The sequence below is a fragment of the Calonectris borealis genome, chromosome 18 (genome assembly GCF_964195595.1).
Source record: "Calonectris borealis chromosome 18, bCalBor7.hap1.2, whole genome shotgun sequence".
Classification (NCBI taxonomy): Eukaryota; Metazoa; Chordata; class Aves; order Procellariiformes; family Procellariidae; genus Calonectris; species Calonectris borealis.
In genome coordinates, this window is record NC_134329.1 from 8,774,082 (window position 1) to 8,799,445 (window position 25,364).

Below are 25,364 nucleotides of genomic sequence, written 5' to 3' on the forward strand. Positions count from 1 at the left end.
TTTGATTTTTGGTAGCATTTTATTATACCCTGTACAGGAAGTGTTAAATACTTAAAACTCATTATTATGGAAGAAGAATTAAGTTTCTGATGGTTTAAGGAAATCAAACACAATAGGAAGACTAGATTGTATGCATGCAAGGGGGGAAGAGGAGCTAAGCTGAGCTTGTGTTAAGGAAGTTTAATATAAAAAACAATTGTGCTGCAACAGCTATATGTCTAAATAGAGGCAGTTCATTCGTGTTCAGGTGTAAGTTTTAACTATTACTGTCCCACAGCGTTCAGTTCTGGTTGATCAAAGTATGTAGCATCCCATATGTGTTATTTAAGCCTACTCATTTCAATTAAACCTTATGGTGATACCGACACTTCATGTAGGAAGTTTCAGTTGCCTCAGTGTATTAGTAAATATTCACACAATGGTGTGTCCTCTAATTTAGAGGATAAGAAACTTATTTTTGGGCAAGAGAGGGGACTTTGAAATAACTGACTCTTTAAGAGGCCAAAGATCTCATTAGGAAAAGTGGTTTAAATAACTGTGCCCATAATAATATGTAACGTTGAAACAGTTAAAGAAAATAGTTGCTAATGCTTAATGTTTTTTGGCAAAAGAATTAATACTTATTCCTTTTTCCTTTTGATGGTAAAAAAACATGCATAGTGTATTTTGTATCAGAGATGTTTTAATAGCAGCGTGGCAAGTTACATCTGTTGAACTTGATAGTATTTCTACCCTAGCCTGATGAAATTAGACCATCCTAATAAAACAGGAGAAAGACTATGTCTTAAAAATCAAAATACATGGAATGTTTCAACAATGAACCTTAATTGATTAAGACACTTAAAAGGGCAGAAGTTTTTTTGCAATTTTACACCTTTTTTTTTTGTCCTCTTAATTTGGTGTTTTATGGAAGTTGTTTTTGGGATGTTGTTACTCACTTTCAGGAACTGTTGTTTGTGTTCCCAAATGGTTCAACCATATGTTGAAAAAGTATCCCAGTTCTTCAGAACTTGTCTAAAAAAATGTTACAAAATCAGATAACAGTGGCAGAATAGTTTAGAGCTGTACTGCTAATCTTTATTGCAAAAGTCCCGTTCCAACCCTAACCAGCTGATAGCAGATATAGGTCGACACTAGCTTTGGTTAATGATAAACATAAATAGGAAGGTGTTAGGTACATGTTGTATATGAAGAACCATTCTGACTTCTACAGGAAAAATTACTTTCGTTTTACTGTGATCACTTAGATGGGCTTTTTGCAAACAGATCACTTACTTTGCTAAGATGAATTGTTCCTGTAACATGTATATAAACATAAAAAGGAAGCAAGACTTTTCACTTTTCGTAATGTACCGGTCTGTAAACCTCCCCTTAGCAAGTCTTCAGTTGTGGGAGGGATCAGAGGCAGTTAACAGAGCTGATAACAGTGTTCAAAGTACACATTTAAAATAGTAGTTTTGTTTTGAGGACTCCTGTATATCATAGTGGCTTTTTGGGGGTAAAGTTAATATTGCTTCCTGAGCCTGCCGTCATCAACAATTTTGATTAGAAGATCTAGAATATCGTTCGAGGCTTGAAAGATACGTACAGTCCTGTTGTAGTCTGAAGTTCTTTGTTGATACCCAGATGCAGCTGAAAATACAACAGGGACTGAAATCCACGCAGGTTTAATAGTTTATTTTCCCTCCAGCTTCATTGTTCAAAGAACATGTGCCCCATCACTTCTGCCCATCTTCCTGGGCTGCTTAAATTACAGGCTGATCTAGCATACAACATGCTAATAATGCATTTTGGCTGTAGAAGTCTCTCAGTGAGTGTCTCAAGCCGTATTCTGACAGAATTCTGAAGATAAATGTTTAGTATTACTGCTGTCTTGGAAACTGGTGAAGTAAAAGGGGGAACCTGGTAAAAGTAAAAGGGGTATCAGTGCCCAAAAGAAATATCAGAGTAGTAAGTCCATCATTTCAGTCCAGGACTTGGTCACTGCTGAGTATTAAATTGGGACTAACATTGCTTATATATTCTATATTTGAAGTCGATTTGGAGACTTCAATCATCTTCTTTTTCAAGTTAACTTTGCAAATTGAATAGGGCAGTGTGTATGCTGGATTGTCCTTTAAAGACTCGGTCATGAGGAAGCCCCTTCATGGGGAAATGCAATAATTTCTTCAAATGCACACCTGTATTACGGGATGTGCTCTGTTGATATGTAGGGTTGTACTGCGCTTAAAATTGAACATATATGTAATGACTGTGCATAGAGAGTGGAAATTGATCTATAACATTGCAACAACACTGGGAGGAGTAAGATAAAATGGGGGGAACTTTGAACTTGAGAAGAAAGGCTAGAGTGTTGGATATAATCGGTGGGAATCTTTGCAAGATAACATTGCTAGTTACTTATAGGTGGCTGAAGAACCCAGCGTTTTCAGATATTAAATTGTCTGTATTTTCAGTGAAGGCACATGGCTTGTTTAAAACAATTGATGTAAACTTTAAATTCATATCGCAACTAAATGCCACTCCAGTGTCTATCAAGGAGTGGTAACTGTAAATTGTCTGCTTTGTATAGACTCATGCACAGTTAAATAAAATGGGTTGTTTTTTTTTTTTTTAACCCCCTTACAGGGGCCAGGTTGTTTTTAAATAGATTCCTTCATCTTGTGCTGCAGTTCAGCAGCACAAAATATTCTGAAATAGTATTCTATGCATGACTAAAAGGATTCTACGAATAAAGCTGTCATGATTTGAACCAAATCCTGTTCTCGCTCTTCTGAGCAGCAGTCAATTTTATAGTTAGAAGGGCTGTTTTAATCAGTAGTTACGTATTTGGCTAAACTATGCTTTAAGAACATGTATTTGGGCAGTTTTGAAAGCAGTTTTGGGCAGTTTGTAGAAATCAAATGACTATTTAGGATTAAAAACTTTGGTTAAAATAATGAATGAAAACACTTCTGCAGCTGACTTCTTATTTTAGACTTAAAACTATGGGGTTGTATCCATTTAGACTGTAGCAGCTCTTTGTTGAGCCACACAAATACATATTCACCTTCTAATTTCTTGTTTTTCAAGCCTTGGGTAATACTTTTACTGATTCTGTGGTCTGAAATGTAATTGAATTTAAAAAGCCCCCCCCAAAAAGCAACAAAACCCCCCAGTTTCTTTCCTGTGTTAAAGTGTATAGAAAAAAAGCCTTCTTGTAGATGAGATCTGCACTAGACTGCTCACTAAAAATTTCCTGTGGGTTCCTATCTATCATAGGATGATTTCCTATCTATATTCAGTTTCAGTTATGCTCATGAAAATATATTCAAGACTATAAATGACTTAGTGTCATAGCTTTTATTTTGCAAAGAGCTGCTTAAAATAGTTCTGTAATTGACCCTGATGCACAGCTTTCCTGCCTATTGGAAATGACTTGAATATTTTACTACAGCCTTCTGAAATGGAGATAGTGAGTGAATAATGTGTCTTATCTTAAATTTTTCAGGTAAACTTAGAAAGTTGCAGTATCATAATAAATTTAACACTTCAGTTCTGGTGATTCGGGCAATTGATAATGATAGTAGTAGTTTTCATGGAAATACTGATGCTCGAATATCAATTATCTACTAGAACGTGTCTCTCCTAGTACTTTTAGATCTTGTGAATATTCTGTTTGGGTTTGAATAACTTAGAGCTGTTCAGAAGAAGTAGGTTGGAAAATGACTTGGAAACTTTGCCATATGTTCTGTCCAGTTACTTGAATGTTTTAAGATTTTTTTTTTTTTTAACAGTTTCTTTTTTGTCTTATGGAGTGATTAAGTCTTTAAGAGTGTTGTCAAATGTGGTAGTGTATTTGAGTTGGCTGTAGTTTTCCAGCTGCTTTAAGTACTTTGAAAATGTTTATGCAGATTGACAGGCATTATGCCACATTGCACTGAGGTATTAGCCTGTTGTTCAGTGATATCTGAAAACCAGCTGCTATTATATGTCTGTGTGTAAACCTCCTCATGACATCAGGAGAGCATATTGAATAGTTTTGCCATTTTTGGCCTAGGTCACTGTTTGTCTAATGCTATTTTCTCTTGCTGCTCAAGGGCATTGTGGCTTAAATTAGTTTTCACATGCTATAATGATACAAAAAGGGAATTTGTGGCTATTTATTGGATCCCTTAATATACAGAGTCTTAAAAACACACTTCTAAGTCTACAAGCAAAACTACGCAATCTTTTGCTGGTTTTAATGGTTGGGGTTTCTTTGACCTTACAAAAAATCACGTGGTGCAACTTTACTTAACGTTTGAAGTAGCACTTAATTCTCCTCGGCAGCATTTTGTTCCATAGTGGTTGTACATCCTAAGGCTGTAACATCACTGCGGAGTTTTTCGTGGTATTATGTGTTAATGTGCATTATTGCTGTTAGTTGCATAAGCAGTTCCTGCAGGAATTGCAGCTTGTCTTAATTTTACTGCAGGGACACAGAGTCCATCTACTGAGAAGATTAGCTCTTTTTAGCTAGTTATTCTCCTTTCTTTGTTTCTTTGCATTATTTTATAATAAAAAGGAAGTTGACACTTGAATGCTTGCAGTGTTAAATTACGTTAGGAATAAGTTTGATTATATGCATTCATTAGCAATATTGATATGCAGAATGTAGAAACCTCCCCATATGAGTCAGAAACGTGACTCTCATTAATATATTTCAGCAAGTTAATTTGCATGCAGCCATTTATTTGCAGTAGTCACAAAATGGTGGAGCTTTAGTTCTTTTCTTAAAAACTAGGAAAAGCTAGATGAGAGAAAGTAGGAAGGTGGAAGAATTAATTTTGGGATTGTAGAGATGCTGGAGCTAAACTGGCCATGCAGCTCTAGCAACTGACTTCATGACTCTTTGCCATCTTTGAGTGTACAGTTAACTTCTTGTATCCTCCGCTGCCTTACTGTCTCAAACACTTGATGGAGGTTTTTGGTTTGTTTGTGAGTTGTTTTTTTGTTTTTCTCCAGTGTTGTCTTCTGCAGAGTAGAAATATATATGACAAAATAAACATAGCATGGAGTTCTGCAAAAATTTTAACTGGGATATGGATTGTGGTATATTTAATAGAGTAGTGTTACTGAAAAATAAAGCTAGTGAATGATCTGAAATTAACTTCCAACTCTGAAACATCTGGCAGTATTCAAAGTATAACACTGAAAGAGCAGATTTGCAGAAGCATGTTATTCTCACAATTTGTGCCAAAGAAAAGGAAAGTACAACTTCTTGTGGTTTCTAAATAAGTAAATGAGGATAACATCCTGATCGTTGGAGAGCAGAAGACTGACTTTGGGCATAGAGAAAACAACCAGAAGACTTTCCAGGACAGTTGTTCTGAAAAGGAAACTTGATTCACCTTAGCTAAGGGTTTTGGTATAAATACATATTCTGAAATTGATATCTTTCTCTTGAGAATGTTTTCCCTTTTCTGTCAAGTGGTAGTCATGTGATTAGAAAAACAATCCAGTGATTTACAACTTCTTTCTTTGAAGTTAGGTAGGGGTAGCGATCTTGAAGGCAAATCTAAATTGCCAAAGTGTATTGGATACTCAGAAAATTGGAGTATTGCAAACCACAGAAGCAGTAATAAGCTGTTAGTAATCTTAGTCATCTGAACAGTTACTGGAAAATTGTTTTCCTGGCTGATAGAGGTAATAGTATGCTTGGTTAGAAATCTCTCAAATAACAAAATTCTAACTTTGTCTTGTTCATTTCTTTGTAGTTGGAGACAAGGTTCCTGCTGACATAAGAATTACTTCTATCAAGTCTACAACTCTAAGGGTAGACCAGTCAATTCTCACAGGTATAATTTCTGTGAATTTTGGATAATTGTGTGCATAATTGAAAGTGCCTTTTCACCATTTGTTTAGAATAATCCATTAGAAACAAGCCTGTATCTATTCAAGTACTATGTTGCATTCAAGTGCAGTAAATTTCTGATCTAGTAACTTAGCTCTTAGAGTGGCTGAATGCGTTGCTTCATCATTGGCTCTACATGTTCGCTTTAGTGGGATGAGCATTCTTACCGAGACTCCTAATGCTTTTTTGGGGCCCCCCGCCCCCAAGAGACACACACTGGTAACTTGTGGGAAACTAAAATAAAAAATTAAGAATTTCTATTTGAGTTTATACAGTCTTCTAGGTTTGAACATGTTGTCACTGCTCAAATATGAAAGTACGGAAATATTACTAAATGTCTTCTGTAATAGTTATCCATCTTCTCTCACAAGAGAGAATGATTTTTTTAAATATAGGCAGCTTTTAAACTGCTGTTACTAAAGACTCAGTATACTAAAGCCTTATTTGCTGAAATTCTGTGCATCCGCATTCATGTGTTTTCTGGTACTGGCTCTCAAGTGCAGGAGCTATATTTAGAGCACTTTTCAGATTTGTTGAAAACAAAACAAAGTAGCAGTACTTCTGAATATAGGAAAGAAGCTAGGAATCAACCAAGCATGCTATAACATTTTTCCCTCAGCTGGAACATGAAGATCTGTCTGCCTGTTTTGGTAGCATAAATTAATGTTAACTAGCCCTGAATTTTAAAACAGTGAAGTATTCATAAGAAACCTATTTTTTTTATCCTCGAAACTGTCTTGAAGCAGGCCCCAAAGTTTCTCAGTACAGATCCTGAATAGCACAGAACTGATCAAGCTTACTTATGTTTAGCGTAAGAAAATGTAGGCACTCCATGTTTGTCAAGCTATCAGAACTGAAATAAGTAGAAGAAGAAATCCACTGGAAGTCTATATAAAGGGAATACTTCCTTGCTTTTGTTTAAATAACAGATTTATTTTTTTAAAGAAAACCTTTTCTGTTTTCAGACTATTTTAAATGGATGCCTGAGTCTCCTAACTAATAAAGTAGGACTGATGTTGTAAAATGCTACTTAACAAAGCTTTTAAAGGTAGGAAGCTTTGGCTCTGTTGAGCTTGCAAAAAGTAATGTGCTCTTAGCTTCAGACACCGAGATACCACCTGTGAAATCTGATGTAGTAATTAGCATCCGTTTTTATAGAAAAGAAACCTTTCTATACCTGTGTGACATGTTTATGGAAGTTGATATATTTAAGGTTTTTATGGAAGAGTTCTCTGAAGACTTCCAGTTAAAGGAGTTAACTTACAGATGGCTGCATGACACTTGAATTTTTTTTTAAAGTCTGCCAGTGTAACTGTGATGTATACCATCACAGATGTATAACTGTGGTAGCATCTAATTTCTTAAATGAGAACGTACCTCTTACAGTGCATAGAGAACAGAAATGCTCTTTGCTACATGAGAAGCACACACAATATCTAATTCATGCAGTAGATCTTGCTACATTAAAAGGTGGAGTGGAGTACCAGCTGCTTATTTGACCACTTTTCATGTTCGTTAAAAGACATGGTGTATGCATCATTAAATCTAAATCTAACTATATAAAATGTTTACTTAAATCCTTTACTATTTTCATTAAAAGCCAGCCATTCAGTTTTTTTGGTCAGCTGAAATATTTCCTGTTTCACTTAAGCAATTAAATAAAATCATTTGAGGAAAGAAGTTTGACATCTTAAAAAAAAAAAAGTTTCAGGACTGAGGATTATAACTTTTCGATTCCCTACTGGAACTCAAGATGATACCTGTTTAATCTCTTTTTAAGACTATTATCTTTATTTTAGGTGAATCTGTGTCTGTTATTAAGCACACTGACCCTGTGCCTGATCCTCGTGCTGTAAACCAAGACAAGAAGAACATGCTTTTTTCTGTAAGTTATTTGTTTTGAAATTTTCAAAACTTTTATAAAATAATACTGAAGCTGGTAAACAAAAATATGCAGAACTTCAGGTCTTCACCTAAAAGCTGTATGACTTCTTTGCTGTATTCTCTATACGCATCTGTATGCATGTCTCCATATACATCGGACTAAATCAATTAAAAATTAGAAGTAACTTTTAATAAAAGCTGTCCTCAGGAAAGATGCTTGTTGAAACCAGCTTATATGAGGAAACTGATTTTTGTCCTTCACAAGAAAGTCTTGAAGGCGGGAGCACATGCACTTTTAAAGTGCTTCTACACTACTTTTCTAAAGTAATAGTTCTTAACACTGATAAGAATGCCCACACAAATTGTGGTATTGTGTGGCTAAAATTGAGAACCAGCTTTCTATGTAGGAGAGAAACAATTTATTTAAATTTGTTTAAAGGAAGCATTGAATGCCTTTCAGATAACAAAATAATAATTCTCTTATTGTTGGTAGGCTCCTTGTAGAAAATCTAACTTTTTTCTTACGTTAAGTATGTTTACACAGGGACCCCCACAGAACACATCTGTTACTCACAGTAAATAACATTAAATCTGGCAAAATACAATCCTAATAAAAAGAGAAAGGAAAAACACACTTAAGATTCCAGGTGAAATACGTACTGCTTACTCAGCAGCTGGGTTTGACTATGCTGCTTATAATAGATCAATACTGCTTCATTTTGAGCCCATTCTGTAAGCAGAAATTGTACATTGGCGTATTCTCGTACAGATACTGGGGGAATGTCATTCTCTTCCTTTTCACCTTTTTTCCATATCCTAGCTGAAACACAGTCTGGACTTGTATATAAGCTGGGTTTTTTTAAATTAAAAAAAAAAAGGGGGTGGGGCAACAAAAACAAACAAAAAACCCACCACCAAAACCTGTTTATAGATTGACTACAAGTTTTCTCTTTTGTTTTCTTCATTTACATTAGGGTACTAATATTGCTGCTGGTAAAGCTATGGGAGTGGTTATTGCAACAGGGGTAAACACTGAAATTGGCAAAATTCGTGATGAGATGGTGGCTACTGAGCAAGAGAGAACCCCGCTCCAACAGAAACTGGATGAGTTTGGAGAGCAGCTGTCTAAAGTCATCTCGCTTATCTGCATCGCTGTTTGGATAATAAACATTGGTCACTTCAATGATCCGGTTCACGGTGGCTCCTGGATTCGAGGTGCTATCTATTACTTTAAAATTGCTGTTGCTCTTGCTGTTGCTGCTATTCCTGAGGGTCTGCCTGCTGTCATTACCACCTGCTTGGCTCTTGGAACCCGGAGAATGGCCAAGAAGAATGCTATTGTTAGAAGTCTTCCCTCTGTGGAAACCTTGGGTTGCACCTCAGTTATTTGTTCTGACAAGACTGGTACTCTGACCACGAATCAGATGTCAGTCTGCAGGGTATGTTGAAATAGCTTCTTCTATTTTTCTTTTTCTTCTCAGCCACTCTGTATGAATAGTCAGCATTGCTTGAATTCTTTTGATCGTGAGTCTTTTGGTTCTCATATCATCAAAATCTTGCTTTGTTTTCCTAAGATAAGCTTCCACTTTTAATTCAGTTTTCCACTATGTAGTGTTTAAGGCTTTATCTCTTCCCTTATTTAGTCATGGCCAAAAATAGCTGTACCCGCGCTTGATGGCAGAGAAAGTTGTTTGCAAGCAGCTTTCCATTGACTTGTCTGTAAGCCATTCAGTCTGCTGGTAATCGCTTAGTATGATTTATCCCGTTTCAGAAAGGTAGGATAGTTACACTGTAGAATCAGGATGTGTGTAAGTGTAAAACACTTAGGTCTTTAATTTAGCAAGATGACAATGGTGGAGGAACTTAGGAGGGAGGAAAAGGTGGAAGATTTACTACAGTAACTTGGATAGTCTAAGGTATTTTCACTACTGAGTGGTTCTACCTTTATTTGGTTATCTTATCTTCAATAGCTCCTATTGGTCTGATGTAGATCACTCTAGTGTTTTCAGCGTGCAATATTATATGACTAATCTGGCAACTTGGAGGTGCAGTTGACCCTGTCACCAGCATTGCTAGGGTCATCTTCAACGTATGGCATATTTTTAGGTAAGCATAAGTTATGTGCCCCTCCTCCCTTCTCCCCAATATTCTTTCTAGTGTTGATTAATTTGGAACTTTCATAGCTAGTCAGTTAACATAATGCATGTTAAGTTGCCAGTTCTCTGTGCTTCCCATATGCTTGATATTCTGTGTAGGAATTTTATGGCAAAAAAACATTTTCTTCTTTTTAATAATTGTAGATGTTCAGTGGCATAGCAACTCTATGACATCAAATGTTCAGAGTCATTACATTGGGTTAAATTCCAAATCTGTAAATGTTGAGTACTGCACACCAGTATTTTTTTGACAAAAGTTTGTAAGCCTTAAGTACTTTATTCTTATGCCATTGATGGCTTTTTCTTTTTAATTGGTGGTTGACTTGTTCTACTTCCTTAAGTATTGTAGTATTTATACCTAAGAGACACAAAGCAGCTGCTCATCAGTATTCCAGAGGAGGTTACTTGCAGTAGAGTTGCATAACTGCCCTAGTCTTTGCAGGGACTTTTTCATCATGCAGATGCCAAAACCAGAAGACTTCCTGGTTAACTCATCATTCAAGTTGTGTTTATTTAAAAGCTCAAAATGCTCTACTCCTTATATTTAGAGGTCTAAATGTTTTAGATCTTGTGCAGTACTTGGTTCCTTATTAACCTCTGACAGCTACAGAATAACCTTAATTGCAAGATTTTGCAAAACATAGCGAAATCCTAATACCTGTAAACAATACGCTTATTCTTGGTTTCACTCTAAGCGGAGAGATTGCTTAGCTTTTTAAGAAGTCTGGTTTACAACATTAATTCCACTTGTAGTTTTAGTTTTCATGTTAAGTAGTAACTCCTGAGTGTCCAAAGGAACCCTATACTAAAATGTTTCAGTCAGAAATTATACTGCTTTAGGAGGAGACTTGAGAGATTGTTTTAATGTCCTCCTGCGGTATCTCCCTCTGAGAATGCAGTTACTCTGCTTTGTGGACTTTTTAATTTATCAGCTTGTCTAGCTTTTTGATTTTTAAAATAACTTTGCAGATTATAGGGTCTTCAGACACTGATGCAGATCAGTTGCAGAACACCTAACTATTAGGCTGTATTTTGTGAAGATGCTTGCCTAAAACATAAGGCAGCACAATGAGGGGAGGTTAAGACATTAGCAAAATGGTTTATACTAACCAACAGGTAAGAAGTTCCATTAAGATATACTATCAGTCAGTGAGAAATTATTTTCTTCTCTACTACCACTCCAGCAAGTCATGGTAAGAGTATGATAGCTTCAGGCACTGTGTTTTTTATCTCCATCTTCCCAGATTTGGTTCTGCCTGCAGCTCTCCTAGAAAGGAAACAGAAACAAAGAAAGGCTGAGATGCAGGTGTCTTAAAGGGTACAACTGCATCCTTCAAATTGATGTCTTCATTTGAAAATAACATTTCAGCCTGTGCTAGAAGGGCACTTGAGCTGTCTGAATGTTTTTAAGCTACCAGTGTACTGGGTGGCAGAGTGACTTATAACTAGAAAACCAGGACAGGAAACACTTTCACTTAGTGGCTGGTATTAAGGGAAACTGGCCATAGTCTGGCTCTTGCCTAAAACCTCACCTCTTAGATCTAGAAGCTTCTCCTATTTGTAGATTCTTTCATTTTTACTTTGGGAAGAATTGTCAGTTTCCAAGCTGCCCTATGCTGCTTTTGATTGGAACTGCTGTTTCAAACATATACATGAGAATTAATTTACAAGTCTGAAGCCTTGGAGGAGCTTACGTGTAGTCAGGATCGTCAAGTGGATGCATGAGTAGTCTTCACAGCTTAAGTTAAGTGTACATAGTTTATGTGTTTTTCAACTCTTTGATGTACTTGTGCGACAATTCAGTTTTCAAATGAGTTCTGTTAAGCAGAAGTGCTGTTTTTTGTACTTCATGCTTCAATATAGGGAGCTGTTCAAACATATATGGGATCGAAGTTCAGAGTATCATATCTGGTTTTGTCTAGTTTATTTATTCAACCTGAACTTGCCTCTTGTACCTGCTTGCTTAAGGCCTGTTTAAATCTCTTGCATTAATTATTGTTCAACAGTAGTAACACTTGTAACTCTAATTTCAGATGTTTGTCCTGGACAGAGTAGAAGGAGATAGCTGTTCTCTGAATGAATTTACTGTAACTGGTTCAACATATGCTCCCATGGGAGAAGTGTAAGTGTTCTGTTGATGTTTAAATATTTGTCTGTTTATACATTGACTGCATAGGCTTGAAAAGTGGTGCATGTAATACTCAATAGGGATTGTTAATAAATGAAAGCTCAACCAGTGAGAATGCAAACTGAAGGGCTGGGCGCGGGGGAGAAATTAACAGTAAAAGGAGGTTAAATTCTAGAAAAGTAAACCTTCATGAAACTTACTTAATACAGTCTCCAATATTGCAGTGTTCCTTTGATAATCTAAAAATAAATTAGAGGTAGGTTGAGAGGATTTATTTTACTGAAATCTTACTGGACTAAGATTAGCTATCCCAATGCTTCAAAACAAGGTTTACTTTTTTATTTTTAAAAAAACTGCATAAATCTGAAGAGGTGAGCCTCTGTTAATCTGTGAACTCAATGTTTCCAATTCCTCTGCCTAAGAGAAAGTTTTTTCTAAAGCATCTTATGAATGTGTTGGAGTTAATTCTTAAATTTACTGTAAATTCCTGTCCCCTACCCTCAGTAGTTCATTGGACTTGGTGCATCTGTACTTGAATAGATGTGTGTGTTTGTCTCAGCCTTTGGGATTTGGGATCCCGCTCCCTTAGGAAAGGAATGATGCGTTTGGTTTACTTTATCAGTTGCAAGTCTCTACTAGTGGGATAGGTGGTTCATCCTGGCAACTCTTGGAATTTTTAGGGTTCTGCTTCCAGAAGAGCTGCTTCTTACTGGATTGTTACAGCTCCTTTTACTTGGCCAGTCTTTCATGTGTTTTTTAATCTTATCACTTCAGTTTTACTTGCAGAATAGTATGTATGAAGTAGAATTGAGATTCAGTTATTGTAAACATCTCAACCTTGTGGAGTTTCACATGCATGCCTCTGACTCCATGCAATCTTCACTGATGTCTGTTTAATTTTCATAGCAGTTAAGACTATAGTGTTCTCAGCAGCTGGAAATCTTAATTCCTCAACTCTCTTTTGTTTCAAAGCTAATTGCTGTCAATAGCTTATGCTTTCATTTCAGGAGACAGCATTTACTTGGGCAAGGTGACATTCTAGATCTTGTAAAGCATTCAGCTGTTATGCTTTAGCTGGTGTTGCAAGAGCTCTAGATAAACAAAATAATAAAATATAGTGTGGTGACAGATGTCGAGTATAATAAGACAGTCATCAATGTATGTTAATGTTCTATTTTTACTTGCTGAAATTGGGGAAATGTGAATAAGTATGTTAATCGTGCTGCATTCACGTACATAAAGAACATTCTGTGAAAGGGAAATTACCACAGAAAGGCTGTTATTGGAGCATAAGGAAACAACAGCTAAATTCTCAAACCTTTAGGGCTGATTTATTTCTGCATTTATGGACAGCTTTTTTTAAGATCGGTGACTTTAAAGTAAGGTGAATTGCAGACTGTCACTGAAGACAAAATTTGATGCAGACCTTAAGAGGCAGTCTAATCCATGGCACTGCCCCAAAGCAGGACATGCTCTAGATATGAACCATTCCAGACAGATGTTTCTTTGTTGTACTTAATTTCAGATACTGTTGTCTTCCACAGCTCTATAGGCAGCCTACTCTATTTCATAGCCATTAAACATTTTTGCAATAAATCAGTAATTTTTCATTTACTCTTAAAGTATTTGATACATAACTTTCCCCGAAGATGCATTCAGAATATAAAATTACAAGTATTTCTTAGTGAAAAACTAAAATTTCATATTGACTGATTTCCCAGGGATGTTAGGGGATTGTCAAACAGTTTAGAGTAGTTTTGTCGTATCTCAGCATGAACATTGTGCGTGCATACTTGCAAACTGGGAGCATAAAACTAACAACAATTAAGAACTGCGGCAAAAGCTAGCAGATTGCATTTCACCTTCAAATGAGTTCATCTTTAGCTAATCAAAAAGCCTGAAGTTTTAAGAAAGAAAAACTTTTATCCATGTGCATTTGCCATTCTTCAGAAATTGTTGATAAGGAACACACAGGCAAGGGGAAAAAAAAACCCTTGTATAACAAGTTATGGATATTCCAGTATGCTAGTTTTCTTGAAGTTCAGAACAGGTGAAAACAGGAAGTATTAGCTGTGATAGACGAGGTGACAAACTGAGAGCTGCTGGGAACTGTTTAAAGCCACTGCTTATGGCTGTAGAGTTATATGCAAAATGAAACTTCAAAAACATATTTGTTTTTTTAAGATGCATTTTGTTCACATGCTGTGTTATACAACATTGGAATTTGTTTGCAGTACTACAAGAGACTGAACAAAAGCTTATGTAATCAGACATCGTTTATGTTATAAATTCTTATGGAATAGTGATCCATGCCTTTCTACCACCAGACCTTTTTTTTCCTTGAGAGCTTTAATGAAAGATACTATGTATGAGTTACGTCTTGCTAATTTTGGTAGGGGGGGAAAAAACAGTTCTGAACACTGTCTTGGTTCTTTTATGCTTACTCCAGAAGTATGCTAATGTTCCAGAAAAGAGATTCATTTACTGTCTATTTCCAAATGTGAAAGCAAAGAAGTTGCTTCTTATTTGCAATGTCTAAATAGTGCGTTACTTTAGGAAAATGTACCTTCCCTCTTTCTAAAGAGACTTCAGATATTCATCATTAACTGTATATGACTACTAGAAAAGAGTATTTCTTTGGAATTTGTATTGTGAAATGACTTAGCTTTTCATTGGTTTAGGAGGTTCACATGCAGTACAGATTAATTTTTAAGAAATTAGAGGCCACATCTGCTTTTATGCCTGCCCAGTGCATACATTTCATGCATGGCAGTAAATCTGCAGAATATGCAGTAAGACTAAGGAAGCTAAGGTACCCAACAGTATCCCTCTCCTAATTAGAACTCCCCTCCAAGTCCTGCGCATTCTCTAATACTGCTTTCCTATGCCTCTTCACGGAGCTCTTTACTTCTCTTCTACGTTGCTGTACGACTGTCACTGAGGAAATAAGGTTTTGTGATTCAGGAAGTGATTTCTTTGATAATCATGTCATTCTGTTCATTACTGTTTGATCTAAAGTTCAGAACTCACCTTTATCAAATCTGCTCTTCTCAACTATTTCTGGTTCTGTAGTTCCAAGTCCATAACTAATAAACATTGTACTAAATGGAAATACAGTAAAGGGATTAAAGAAGGGAAAAAGGTAAGATGCTAATACTAAATAACTAACTTAAATCTCCCCCTTTTCTTCCTTTGGAAAGGCATAAAGATGACAAACTTATTAAATGTAGCCAGTACGATGGCCTTGTGGAACTTGCAACCATCTGTGCGCTCTGTAATGATTCCTCTTTGGATTACAATGAAGTAAGTATATATCCTTGTACAGAGGAGAGTGTGAGAATGAGGATAAATGTTTGTTCTCATCTGTCTGTGTAATACCTTTCAGTGGTAAATCCCCTTCTAGTCAAGGGGCAGAGTATTTAGGTCCTCGTAAGTATTAATTCTGGGAATGACTTGTTGAACACTGAGAAAACTAAAGCCGGGCAGCAAGTGTAATCTGGAACTTGGAGATCTCTTGGTGTGTAGAATGCACTGCTACTTCCTTGCTTTGCCTTGCCTCCTTAAGGTTGCTACATCTCGTAATGACTTAAATGCTTGATGATAAAGTATGACATGTTTCTCTGCTGGTCTTGAGAGGAAAGGCTTGAAATTTCCTACGAATCGTACTCTTCCAAGTTGCTTTTTAAAAATAGTTTTGCTTGTTTCATAAGCCATAGTAAGTTGTTACGCTTTTTTCCATTGTGAAACTTGAACTTTTGTCTCTGGTAGGTTCCAGTTGAGGTTTAAAGTAAACTCCTGTGTTTTTGTTTGCTTTGTGTTAACTAAAGGCTAAGGGAGTATATGAAAAAGTTGGTGAAGCCACAGAAACGGCGCTTACCTGTCTGGTTGAAAAGATGAATGTATTTGATACAGACTTGAAAGGACTTTCTAGAATTGAACGTGCAAATGCTTGCAACTCGGTCAGTACTCTTTTATCTGGAATTTCATTGGGGAGTGAGTTTTGTAGATGTATTATCTAAATGCGTTTTTATGCTGTTGTTTTTTTATAAGGTGATAAAACAACTCATGAAGAAAGAATTCACTTTGGAATTCTCGAGAGACAGAAAGTCTATGTCTGTCTATTGTACACCGAACAAACCAAGCCGCACATCCATGAGTAAGATGTTTGTTAAGGTCAGTTCCTCACTTGAGAAAGTGTAGTTATGTAGGCTGCAAAGGTAGCATAGTACTTAAAAAATTACGGCACAACTAACTGCAGCTTGAAGGAATTACTTTGTAATTTTAGCAAACGTTGTAATGGAAAGGGATTCATTAAGCTAAATTACTTTTTTTTTTGTCTCTGCAGGGTGCTCCCGAAGGTGTAATTGACAGATGTACACATGTCCGTGTTGGAAATGCTAAAATACCATTAACCTCAGGAATTAAGCAGAAAATCATGTCTGTCATTAGAGAATGGGGAACTGGCAGAGACACATTGCGTTGCTTGGCTCTGGCGACCCATGACAATCCACCCAGAAAAGAGGAAATGAATCTTGAGGACTCCTCAAATTTCATTAACTATGAGGTAAGTTTAGTAAAATATCCTTTTAACACTTCTCCTTCTCCTTATGTTTGATTTTTCCTTGAGGAGGTTACGTCTGAGAGCTTTCTCTTTCTGAGTATTTTTGATGTCAGACACGATAGTTAGCCACATGTGTGGAGGTAATGCTCCATTTAAGAAGAGACTATGTCTCTTTGAAGAAACCTAAGGGGTAAAACTTCAAGTATTCTGTGGTTTATGATATCTGTCACTCCTATTTCATTCCTCCGGTTTATTTTGGGTTTAAAAGAAAAACACTTCATGTGTGTTCTTGGTGGCTGGTATACATGCTGCTGCTTGGATAAAAGTATTTTTTTAAAAAAAAAAAAAAATCAGTTAAACAGCCACCTGCAAATTGTATTATTTTTGTGTATACATAAGGTCCTCAGGAACATAATACCTTAAACTGTTTTCAGAGACTGAAAAATACTGCAAAAATTGCATTGTGGTTTCAGCGTTAATGGTTTTCAGTTTGACATTGCTCAACTGCAAGATCTCTTTGGGGATTTTATGATGAAACATACCTGCCATTTTGTGCTCTGAGGGTCAAGTTCACTTCCCTTCCTCCATACTGTCAGCTGCAAAAGCTCTGTCCCTGATGATCATCCTAGCTACTCTGTAATTTCCCAATGAAACCTGTATCTAGGATTTAGAGAGGGGGCAATGACAACAGTTGCATGAGGGTTTTTGGCCTGTGCCCTGTCCTCCTGGCACTGATTACGAAAAAGACAGACTTGACTGCTTGCAGGTTGAATTTGCAAGGCTGACAACTAGAGCACATTTTAACTAATAAAACGAGTGCATTTGGAGCAAGATATGTTTGGAAAGGTAGGATCCCATTTCAGAGTGTGGTCATGCTCTGGGAATTAACTGTGTCGTCCCATACGCTCATCATGTAGATAGTACTATGTAGCATTGTGATTCCAAAAGCATTAAATTCTTATTTACCTCATCTTACTTGTTAATGTGCGTATAGATTTGTGACTTCTCAGTTCTTCTCCAGCTGTCTGAATTCGGTGTCAGAGCTAAAGTGCTGTGAAGACTTTGTATGGCGAAACAGATAACTGCTCTGAAATAACCCTTTCAGGAAAAAAATCTAACATAAGAGCAAGTATATCATGCATAATACGCTGGTTTTGACCAAATGGCAGGATTACATAGCTCTCAGTGTCTTAATTGCTCAATGTAGAACCACAGAATATTGTGGACAAGGAGTAAAAACAAATGTCACTACACTGAGAGATATTTAGCATGCAAGCAAAATGATTGTTTTGCTAATGGCCCATGAGAAGTCTACAGGATCTTGCACTAAAACTTGGTGCTATCTTGTTTCAGACCAACTTGACCTTTGTCGGCTGTGTGGGTATGTTGGATCCCCCAAGAATTGAAGTAGCTTCATCTATAAAGTTGTGCAAACAAGCTGGTATTAGAGTTATTATGATTACTGGTGATAATAAAGGCACAGCAGTAGCTATTTGCCGTCGCATCGGTATCTTTGTGGAAGATGAAGATGTTTCTACAAAAGCCTTTACTGGTCGTGAATTTGATGAACTCACACTCGCTGCCCAAAGAGATGCTTGCCACCATGCCCGTTGCTTTGCTCGCGTAGAACCCTCCCACAAATCTAAAATTGTTGAGTTTCTTCAGTCTTTTGATGAGATTACAGCTATGGTGAGTAATTGAATTTTTACTTGGTTTGAAAGGCAGATACTGTGTTTAAACCCAAATTATGCCTTGTCAGACTAATGCCTCATTCTGGAAAACACTTCTTCCACATTTTCCTGAACTCAAAGCCTCAGAATAGTTCTGCACTTAAAGTGATTTTTAAAGATCCAAAACCACACCCAGTGCAAAATTCCTTTCTAGTCGTATATGTAAGTGCCCACCTTTTTTCTTTTTTTTCTTTTTTTTTAAACTTTAAATTCTTGTTTTAGACTGGTGATGGTGTCAATGATGCCCCTGCATTGAAGAAAGCGGAAATTGGAATTGCTATGGGTTCTGGTACTGCAGTGGCTAAAACTGCTTCTGAAATGGTTTTAGCGGATGATAATTTCTCAACTATTGTAGCTGCTGTGGAAGAAGGACGTGCAATTTATAACAATATGAAACAGTTCATCCGTTACTTGATCTCCTCCAATGTTGGAGAAGTTGTTTGGTAGGTTTAAGATTTTTTTTTTTCTTTGAACTAGAGTAGTGATGATGCAGTCTTTTGTTAGTTATTTATCTACTTCCAGTATTTCTCACTAAAACCAGAGAAACAGGTTCTCCAGGTAATTGATCATTGTGATTGTGCGGAAGTCTGTGTACTTCTAGCCTAGTCTTTACTGGAGAATTTTAGTGTACCACAAAAGATTCACATTGCATTGCATATAATATTCTAGCTCAGTAGGTGGCTAAATGCTTTACAATTATTTCTATGATTGGAATAATTCTCTAGAATAGGAAAATAAAAAACCTCAATCAAATATTACAAGATCTGGTATTTCAGATAATTTAGCCACAGATACAACTTAGATGTTTGTTTAACCTCAAGTTACAGAAGAATGTGTCTTCTGTGTCTTTGGAAGGAATGGTGACCCAATGCCACAGACTGCATTTCTGGTAACAGAATGTAAATATTGATCTCCTAACCCTTGCTTATATCACAGCATACTTTCTCCCAGAGTGGAGTATAACACAGCAATTGTCTTGCCTTGTTTCTTGTAAAATTTAAAGCTGTCTTTCATCTGGCTCTTGCTGCAGCCCCTGTTTCTATTCTATTTATTCACACAGGCTTGGAGCCATGAAAGCTACATGCTTATTAAATTTTTGCAGGGACTGGCAATAATGAAGCTTAGTCATTTGAGCTAAAATGCTATTATGTCTGCAAAAGTTTTAGTGTCTTTTAGAAGTGGCTTGCAAGTCTTTATGCATGTATGTATATATTTACCTATACAGACAAGTAGAGTGGGGGAAAAAACAAGGCTAAAGCAAAAACTCTTCAATTCCTGAAGTTACCAGAAGAAGATAATGCTTCAAAACTTATATGCCAGTGGTTAGAAGTGTTTGCTATTGGATATGTTTTTAATTTTCTGAATGTGAATATTCAGCTTGTGATATTAAATGGGTAACTCCGTACGAGAGAACAGAAGTGATGCTACAGGCTTAGGCTTAAGTGTTAAAAGGATTTATCTACATGCACAAGAATAAGCTTATGACTGGTGGGTTTTTTTATAGTATCTTCTTGACTGCTGCCCTGGGTTTTCCTGAAGCTCTAATTCCTGTCCAACTCTTATGGGTAAACCTTGTGACGGATGGTCTCCCTGCTACTGCTCTGGGCTTTAATCCTCCTGATCTTGATATCATGAATAAGCCACCACGCAACCCTAAAGAGCCATTGATCAGTGGATGGCTCTTCTTCCGTTACCTAGCTATTGGATGTAAGTAATAATAGCTTTTTTTTTAAGTAAACTTAGGCAGGTAAATTTTTTTGAGATCTGTTTGAAAGCAGTTTGTCTTATCTCCTTGTATGCTGAAATCTTGAAAGCTAGGAATAGATGTTCTGTGGAACTGGTATTCTTCCTTTATTTTGTTTCGAGATTCACACTTTGTTTTGCACATTTGCCAGCAATGCTGTGATCGGAACAGTAAAGTTGTGATTTTCCCCCCCCCACCACCATTGGTAGCAACTGAGGCACCAAAAGCCCTAGTTGCATAACATCAGTATGACATTCACCACTTTGTCAGAATCTTTTGATTTCGACAACTCGGAAACCATTAGAAAATTTATATACTGCCATACTGGATTAGACCTTCAAAATTGTCTGATAGTGGATGGTGTTACAGTCCCCATAAAGAGAGAAGCCCTTCAGGAATAGATGAACTTGAGGCCAAGTGTGACCTCTGTTCTCAAGCAGCCACCTACTTGCCTTTTCCCGCTTGACTCATTCCAGGCTGAAACACTTTGAGCTCAAGGCATTGAGACGGCAGATTTTAGCTTGTCCATGCAATAACTGTCAGCCTTAGGAAGAGGAGCCTGTTGTGGGATTGGGATTGAAGAACCAAGACCAGTGATTAGTGAATGTGCACCTGCATTAGCTGTTGAGGTCGTACATAGAACTACTTCTAAATCTGAAAATTACAACTGTCATGTATCTAACCTACCATTTTTGTACTTAAGTAGAAGAACACAACAGGTTTGCTGGCCTGGCTATAATCAGGGAAAATAAAGGAGTATCAATTTGTGGAATCAATGGATATAGATTTAAACTTTAAATAAAGCTATAGTACTGTAAAGCTAGAGTAAGTATATATGAGGATACTTAACACACACTGTCTTCATGCCAGAAGTTGTGACCTTAATTTTCCTAACTGACTTCATAGCTTTTAAAGTAAGTAAGCCTCAGTATTAGTTAACTGAAGTACAGACACACTGGGTTCTGAGAGGAAAAAAGAAAAATTGCAGGTTGATTATTCCAAGTGATATCCTTGTTTGCCTTAAGTTCTAGCTGTCAGCTTCCATAAGCAGATACTAGTACAGTATTTAATGGTTATTTAAGTTACAACTGGTGGATCAGATTTCTTGCACAGGAGATAGATGAATTACATTCTATTTTTTTACAGTACTGGAGGTCTTGAGGTAGAAGTTCAAGCGTGGCAAGTGAGATCTTCTCTTGCATACAGTTTACAAAACTGAAAAAAGCACTTTGTTTTCTTTAAGGTTATGTTGGTGCTGCCACAGTGGGTGCTGCTGCTTGGTGGTTTATCGCTGCTGATGGTGGTCCAAGAGTTACCTTTTATCAGCTGGTATTTGCTCAGTTTAATATCTTTGGGGGGAGAGGGGAGGTACATGCTTCTTTCATACTTGTTGCTTGAAATGACTGTAGGAAAACAGTAGGTTACAGAAACTTATATAACAAGATGTTTTCAGACTTGTTACTGTAAAACTTGATCATGATTAATTGGTCTTAATACTAAAGTTCAAAGGTGGGATACCTGAGCTTCTAAACAATTTGAAGGACTGATTGTTTTAAGTAAAAGACTAATGGGGACGTTTTCTAAAGCTGGCAAAAATTTAAAACCAGTGTTTATAGGAGTCATATTAGAAAGTTTTGTTTTTATAATACTCACTGCTTATTTCATAATTGCCTATTTTACATTTTAAAAGTTAATAAGCTGTGGAAGTGAGTTCACAATGTTCTGTTCTAGAGCCATTTTCTGCAGTGCAAAGAGGACAATCCAGACTTCTCTGGTGTCGACTGTGTGGTTTTTGAGTCTCCATATCCAATGACAATGGCTCTTTCTGTGCTTGTCACCATAGAGATGTGCAATGCTCTCAACAGGTTCGTATGTCCAAATAGGAAAGTAAAGTTTCTGCATAGCTTATCCAAAGTCCTGCCTTTTGTGCAATTTGATTCTTAGTGTATGGACAGCTCAACTAATGAAGAATGAGTCATATTTCCTTCCTGAATCCTGGTAGTGCAAACAAAATGACTCTCCTAGATAACATTTGAAATCTCTTATCATAAGGTATATTTTTAAGTCTGCCAATTCACTCTGGTATTTTGCTAAGCATGAGCAACTGAAATGTTTTCCATTATTTCTAATCTAAGCTTAATCAATCAGATTATCTCTCCTATGTTGGTATAAAGTGATATCAAGGAGAACTAAAATAAGAATGCTGAAGATATGGAAAATAGTTTTTCCTGCCCTAAGGGAGTGTGGGTTTAGCCAATTAATATGAGATTATAAATGGAAACCACTAAATAGCACAATGTCAAGGGTATTTTTCTTGAAATAGCCTAGAGGTCAGTTAATTTAAAAACAAATAAACTTTAAATACAAGTGTACTGCGGTAGTCCTACATAGTAAGATACTGCTCTACATCTGATGTTCTGGATCTCAGCCTCTTCTGCAGCATAGCCCAAATACAGATTGAATCTGAAGAGCAGAACTGAAAGAACAAGCGTTAAGAAGGTGCAAGTACTTGACCCTCTGTATATCCAGTCGTTAAGTGAACTTCAGAAGAAGTGGGTGCACTAGGTCCCCAGGCATACAATAGACTGGGGAGAATTCTGTCTTACGCTGTCATGCCTGTTTTTCCCTTACGCCTCCCATGGAGAGGATGTCGGGGTCTTAACGAAAAAGGTAGAGCAGATCAGGAATGAGCAGAACACACAAAGGCTTTCAAAAATAAATGTGCGGCTGAACTGTGACTGCACTGCTAAGCAGACTTCCAAGGTAGTTTAAAGTTGCAACATGTATAAACCATATCTTGGTGTCTTCCTTTTCTTCATGACTGCGATAATTGTGACTTGCTATACTGCTCCTTTTTCTAGCTAGTTTTCTGATTTATTGAATTTCCTATTGGTATCTTATGTACACATATGTACCATGTTTCTATTGCAGTCTATCAGAAAATCAATCCTTGATGAGGATGCCCCCGTGGGAAAATATCTGGCTGGTGGGCGCTATTTGCTTGTCCATGTCACTCCATTTCCTTATCCTTTATGTGGAACCGCTGCCAGTAAGTGCATGTGTCTTACACCCATCCCTGCACTTGGAGATAGAGCAAAAACTTGTCTGGAGCTTAAGGCAAGGAATGGAAGGGGAGAAAAGATGTAATGCTTGGCTTTTCTTTCAGATTATCTTCCAGATCACACCTTTGAATGTGACGCAATGGCTGATGGTATTGAAAATCTCACTACCTGTCATTCTGCTGGATGAAACACTTAAATATGTGGCCCGTAACTACCTGGAACCTGGTAAAGATAGTGTGCGGCCTGCTACCAAACCATGTTCTTTGTCAGCATGCACCGAAGGAGTTTCCTGGCCGTTTGTGTTCATTACTATGCCCTTGGTTATCTGGCTTTACAGCACAGACACTAACTTTAGTGATATGTTCTGGTCTTGACTGACATGGTGACAAGTTTTACATTCAAAGAAAAAGTTTAACTTAATTTTTTTATTGTTTAGAGCAACTGTCTATTTCTGCTGAATTTTCACATGAACATATTTGCCGGTGATGGAGGTTTCATAATCTAGATTTTGGTTTTTTGCTTTTTCTGACTTCAGTGGGGGCAATATATTCCTCTTTTATACACAGTTAAAGTGTCCATTGACATGTACAGAGAACTAACACTATTTTATGCAAATATTTTTTTGTAGATGAAAAGCATGTACAGTGTTCTGTTCAATAGTCTATTCATCATGTAAAAAAAGTAAATTTTTTTTGAGCCAGCGGACACTATCAAACTAAATTGGCAGCAGATTTTAGGGAATGAGTGTGTGTCGTCTAAAACTAAAAAAGCATGTAACTGTTTGTCTTTTGCATGATCATCCAAACTTAATTTGTCATAAAGTCAGGTTTTATTCCTAAGCAGAATTTTCTGCACGGGGTAGAGAGTACTGCTACCTCGGTCAGGATTTCTTCTCGGTTTCCCCTCTTCCTGTTCCCTCACTCTCAGTTCTTGACTGTCCTTGTTTACACCAGTTTCTGTATGAGGTATGCCTAATCTTGCTCGTGCAGAAAATATCATTCCAGGTGCAGCCTGCTGGGGTTCTTCCATACTCTCAACACACATAGGGTTGTTTTTTTAAGATTATTTATTTAAGTGTCTATTGTATTTTATTGTAACAGACCTTATTTTGCCAGTGTTGCCCATTATGGAGGGATAGGGAGGGCTACTTCTGTCTACTTAAATCTAAAACAAGCCTTTTTAACAAACATAATCTGTTTTAATTCAAAAGAGGGTTTAAGTTGGGTTTTAATACCTTATTTACATGTGTCAGATCACTTCTTTTTCTCCCCCCCCCCCCCCCGCCCTTCTCCCCAATACCCAAGATCAAAACTTGTAATGAGACCTGGAAAAATAACTTGCACTGCATAGCTAGAAATTGGATTTCCTACACTTAGGGCACTAATGATCAGTTGTATACATGGAGTTACTCTGCTGGCCTGTTGTTAGCCTGACTTGAAGTAACAAGCTCGTGTGTGTTTTTTGTAAAATCTGTAAATAGCACATGACCAAATTGAACATATTGTATAGAACTATTTTTATTTTAATGTGGCACTAACCACCTTCATTATTACGGTAAATGTTAAAGCATGTTTTCAGATTCAGTCCTGTACCAACAATGTGTAAGTCATTAACAGTCCTAACTGTGGTGTTTTTCTCCAATGCCTTCCAACTTTCATCGACTAAAGTGAGTATTTCTCTTCCATTTCACCATGCCAGTGGTGACTTGCTGTAAAATAGCATATGCTGTATACATGTTGAAGAATAAATAGTAATTTCCTTCATTCCCATGCCGTGTTTTGTCAAACTCTGCTGTGCTACATTATTATCACCACTTTAGACTTTGTTTCGTGGTCTGAAGCTCAAATTACTGATTCCAAAGGCAAAGCACTTGCTTTTGGTGTAGTGTATTTTAGGTCTTGTTTTATAGCACTCAGGAGCCTTAGTGCCCAAGGTCTTACAGCTTTTGGTCTTAAGTTTGAGATAAAATTGGACAAATCTGTAACTTAAGACAGTGACAGCTGTTCACATGAATGTTTAGTGTCCAAAACACTCTGGTACTTGTGGTCAGGTGCTGGTTTACTCCAAAGCTTTTTCCTACTCTGAAATAGGGGATGCCCCTCTGAGCTGACCACCCTTCCCTAGACTCTGGTATCTGCAGTGCTCAAAGTGCAGGTGCTCCTCTTTGCAAAAACAGCTTACTGTGTCCAGTGAGTGGAAACACTTTGTACAGTGGTTATATGAA

The 25,364-nt window shown here is 37.0% G+C and overlaps 1 protein-coding gene across 4 annotated transcripts in view; it reads left to right on the forward strand.

Moving 5' to 3' along the window:
* Positions 1–25,364, forward strand: part of ATP2A2 (ATPase sarcoplasmic/endoplasmic reticulum Ca2+ transporting 2) — a 49,822-nt gene that overhangs the window by 19,857 nt on the left and 4,601 nt on the right. For 2 of the 4 annotated variants that reach the window (XM_075167742.1, XM_075167743.1), the window contains 15 exons: positions 5,739–5,819; positions 7,675–7,760; positions 8,734–9,198; positions 11,949–12,037; positions 15,244–15,346; positions 15,871–16,002; positions 16,094–16,216; positions 16,389–16,607; positions 17,958–18,293; positions 18,557–18,777; positions 19,839–20,041; positions 21,322–21,407; positions 21,810–21,943; positions 23,010–23,127; positions 23,245–24,903. In XM_075167742.1, the coding sequence (XP_075023843.1) occupies positions 5,739–5,819; positions 7,675–7,760; positions 8,734–9,198; positions 11,949–12,037; positions 15,244–15,346; positions 15,871–16,002; positions 16,094–16,216; positions 16,389–16,607; positions 17,958–18,293; positions 18,557–18,777; positions 19,839–20,041; positions 21,322–21,407; positions 21,810–21,943; positions 23,010–23,127; positions 23,245–23,514 (2,666 nt within the window). In that variant the 3' untranslated portion in view covers positions 23,515–24,903. Of the gene's footprint in view, positions 1–5,738; positions 5,820–7,674; positions 7,761–8,733; positions 9,199–11,948; positions 12,038–15,243; positions 15,347–15,870; positions 16,003–16,093; positions 16,217–16,388; positions 16,608–17,957; positions 18,294–18,556; positions 18,778–19,838; positions 20,042–21,321; positions 21,408–21,809; positions 21,944–23,009; positions 23,128–23,244; positions 24,904–25,364 lie in introns of those variants that run through there. The other 2 variants (XR_012676462.1, XM_075167744.1) reach the window with 2 other exon arrangements.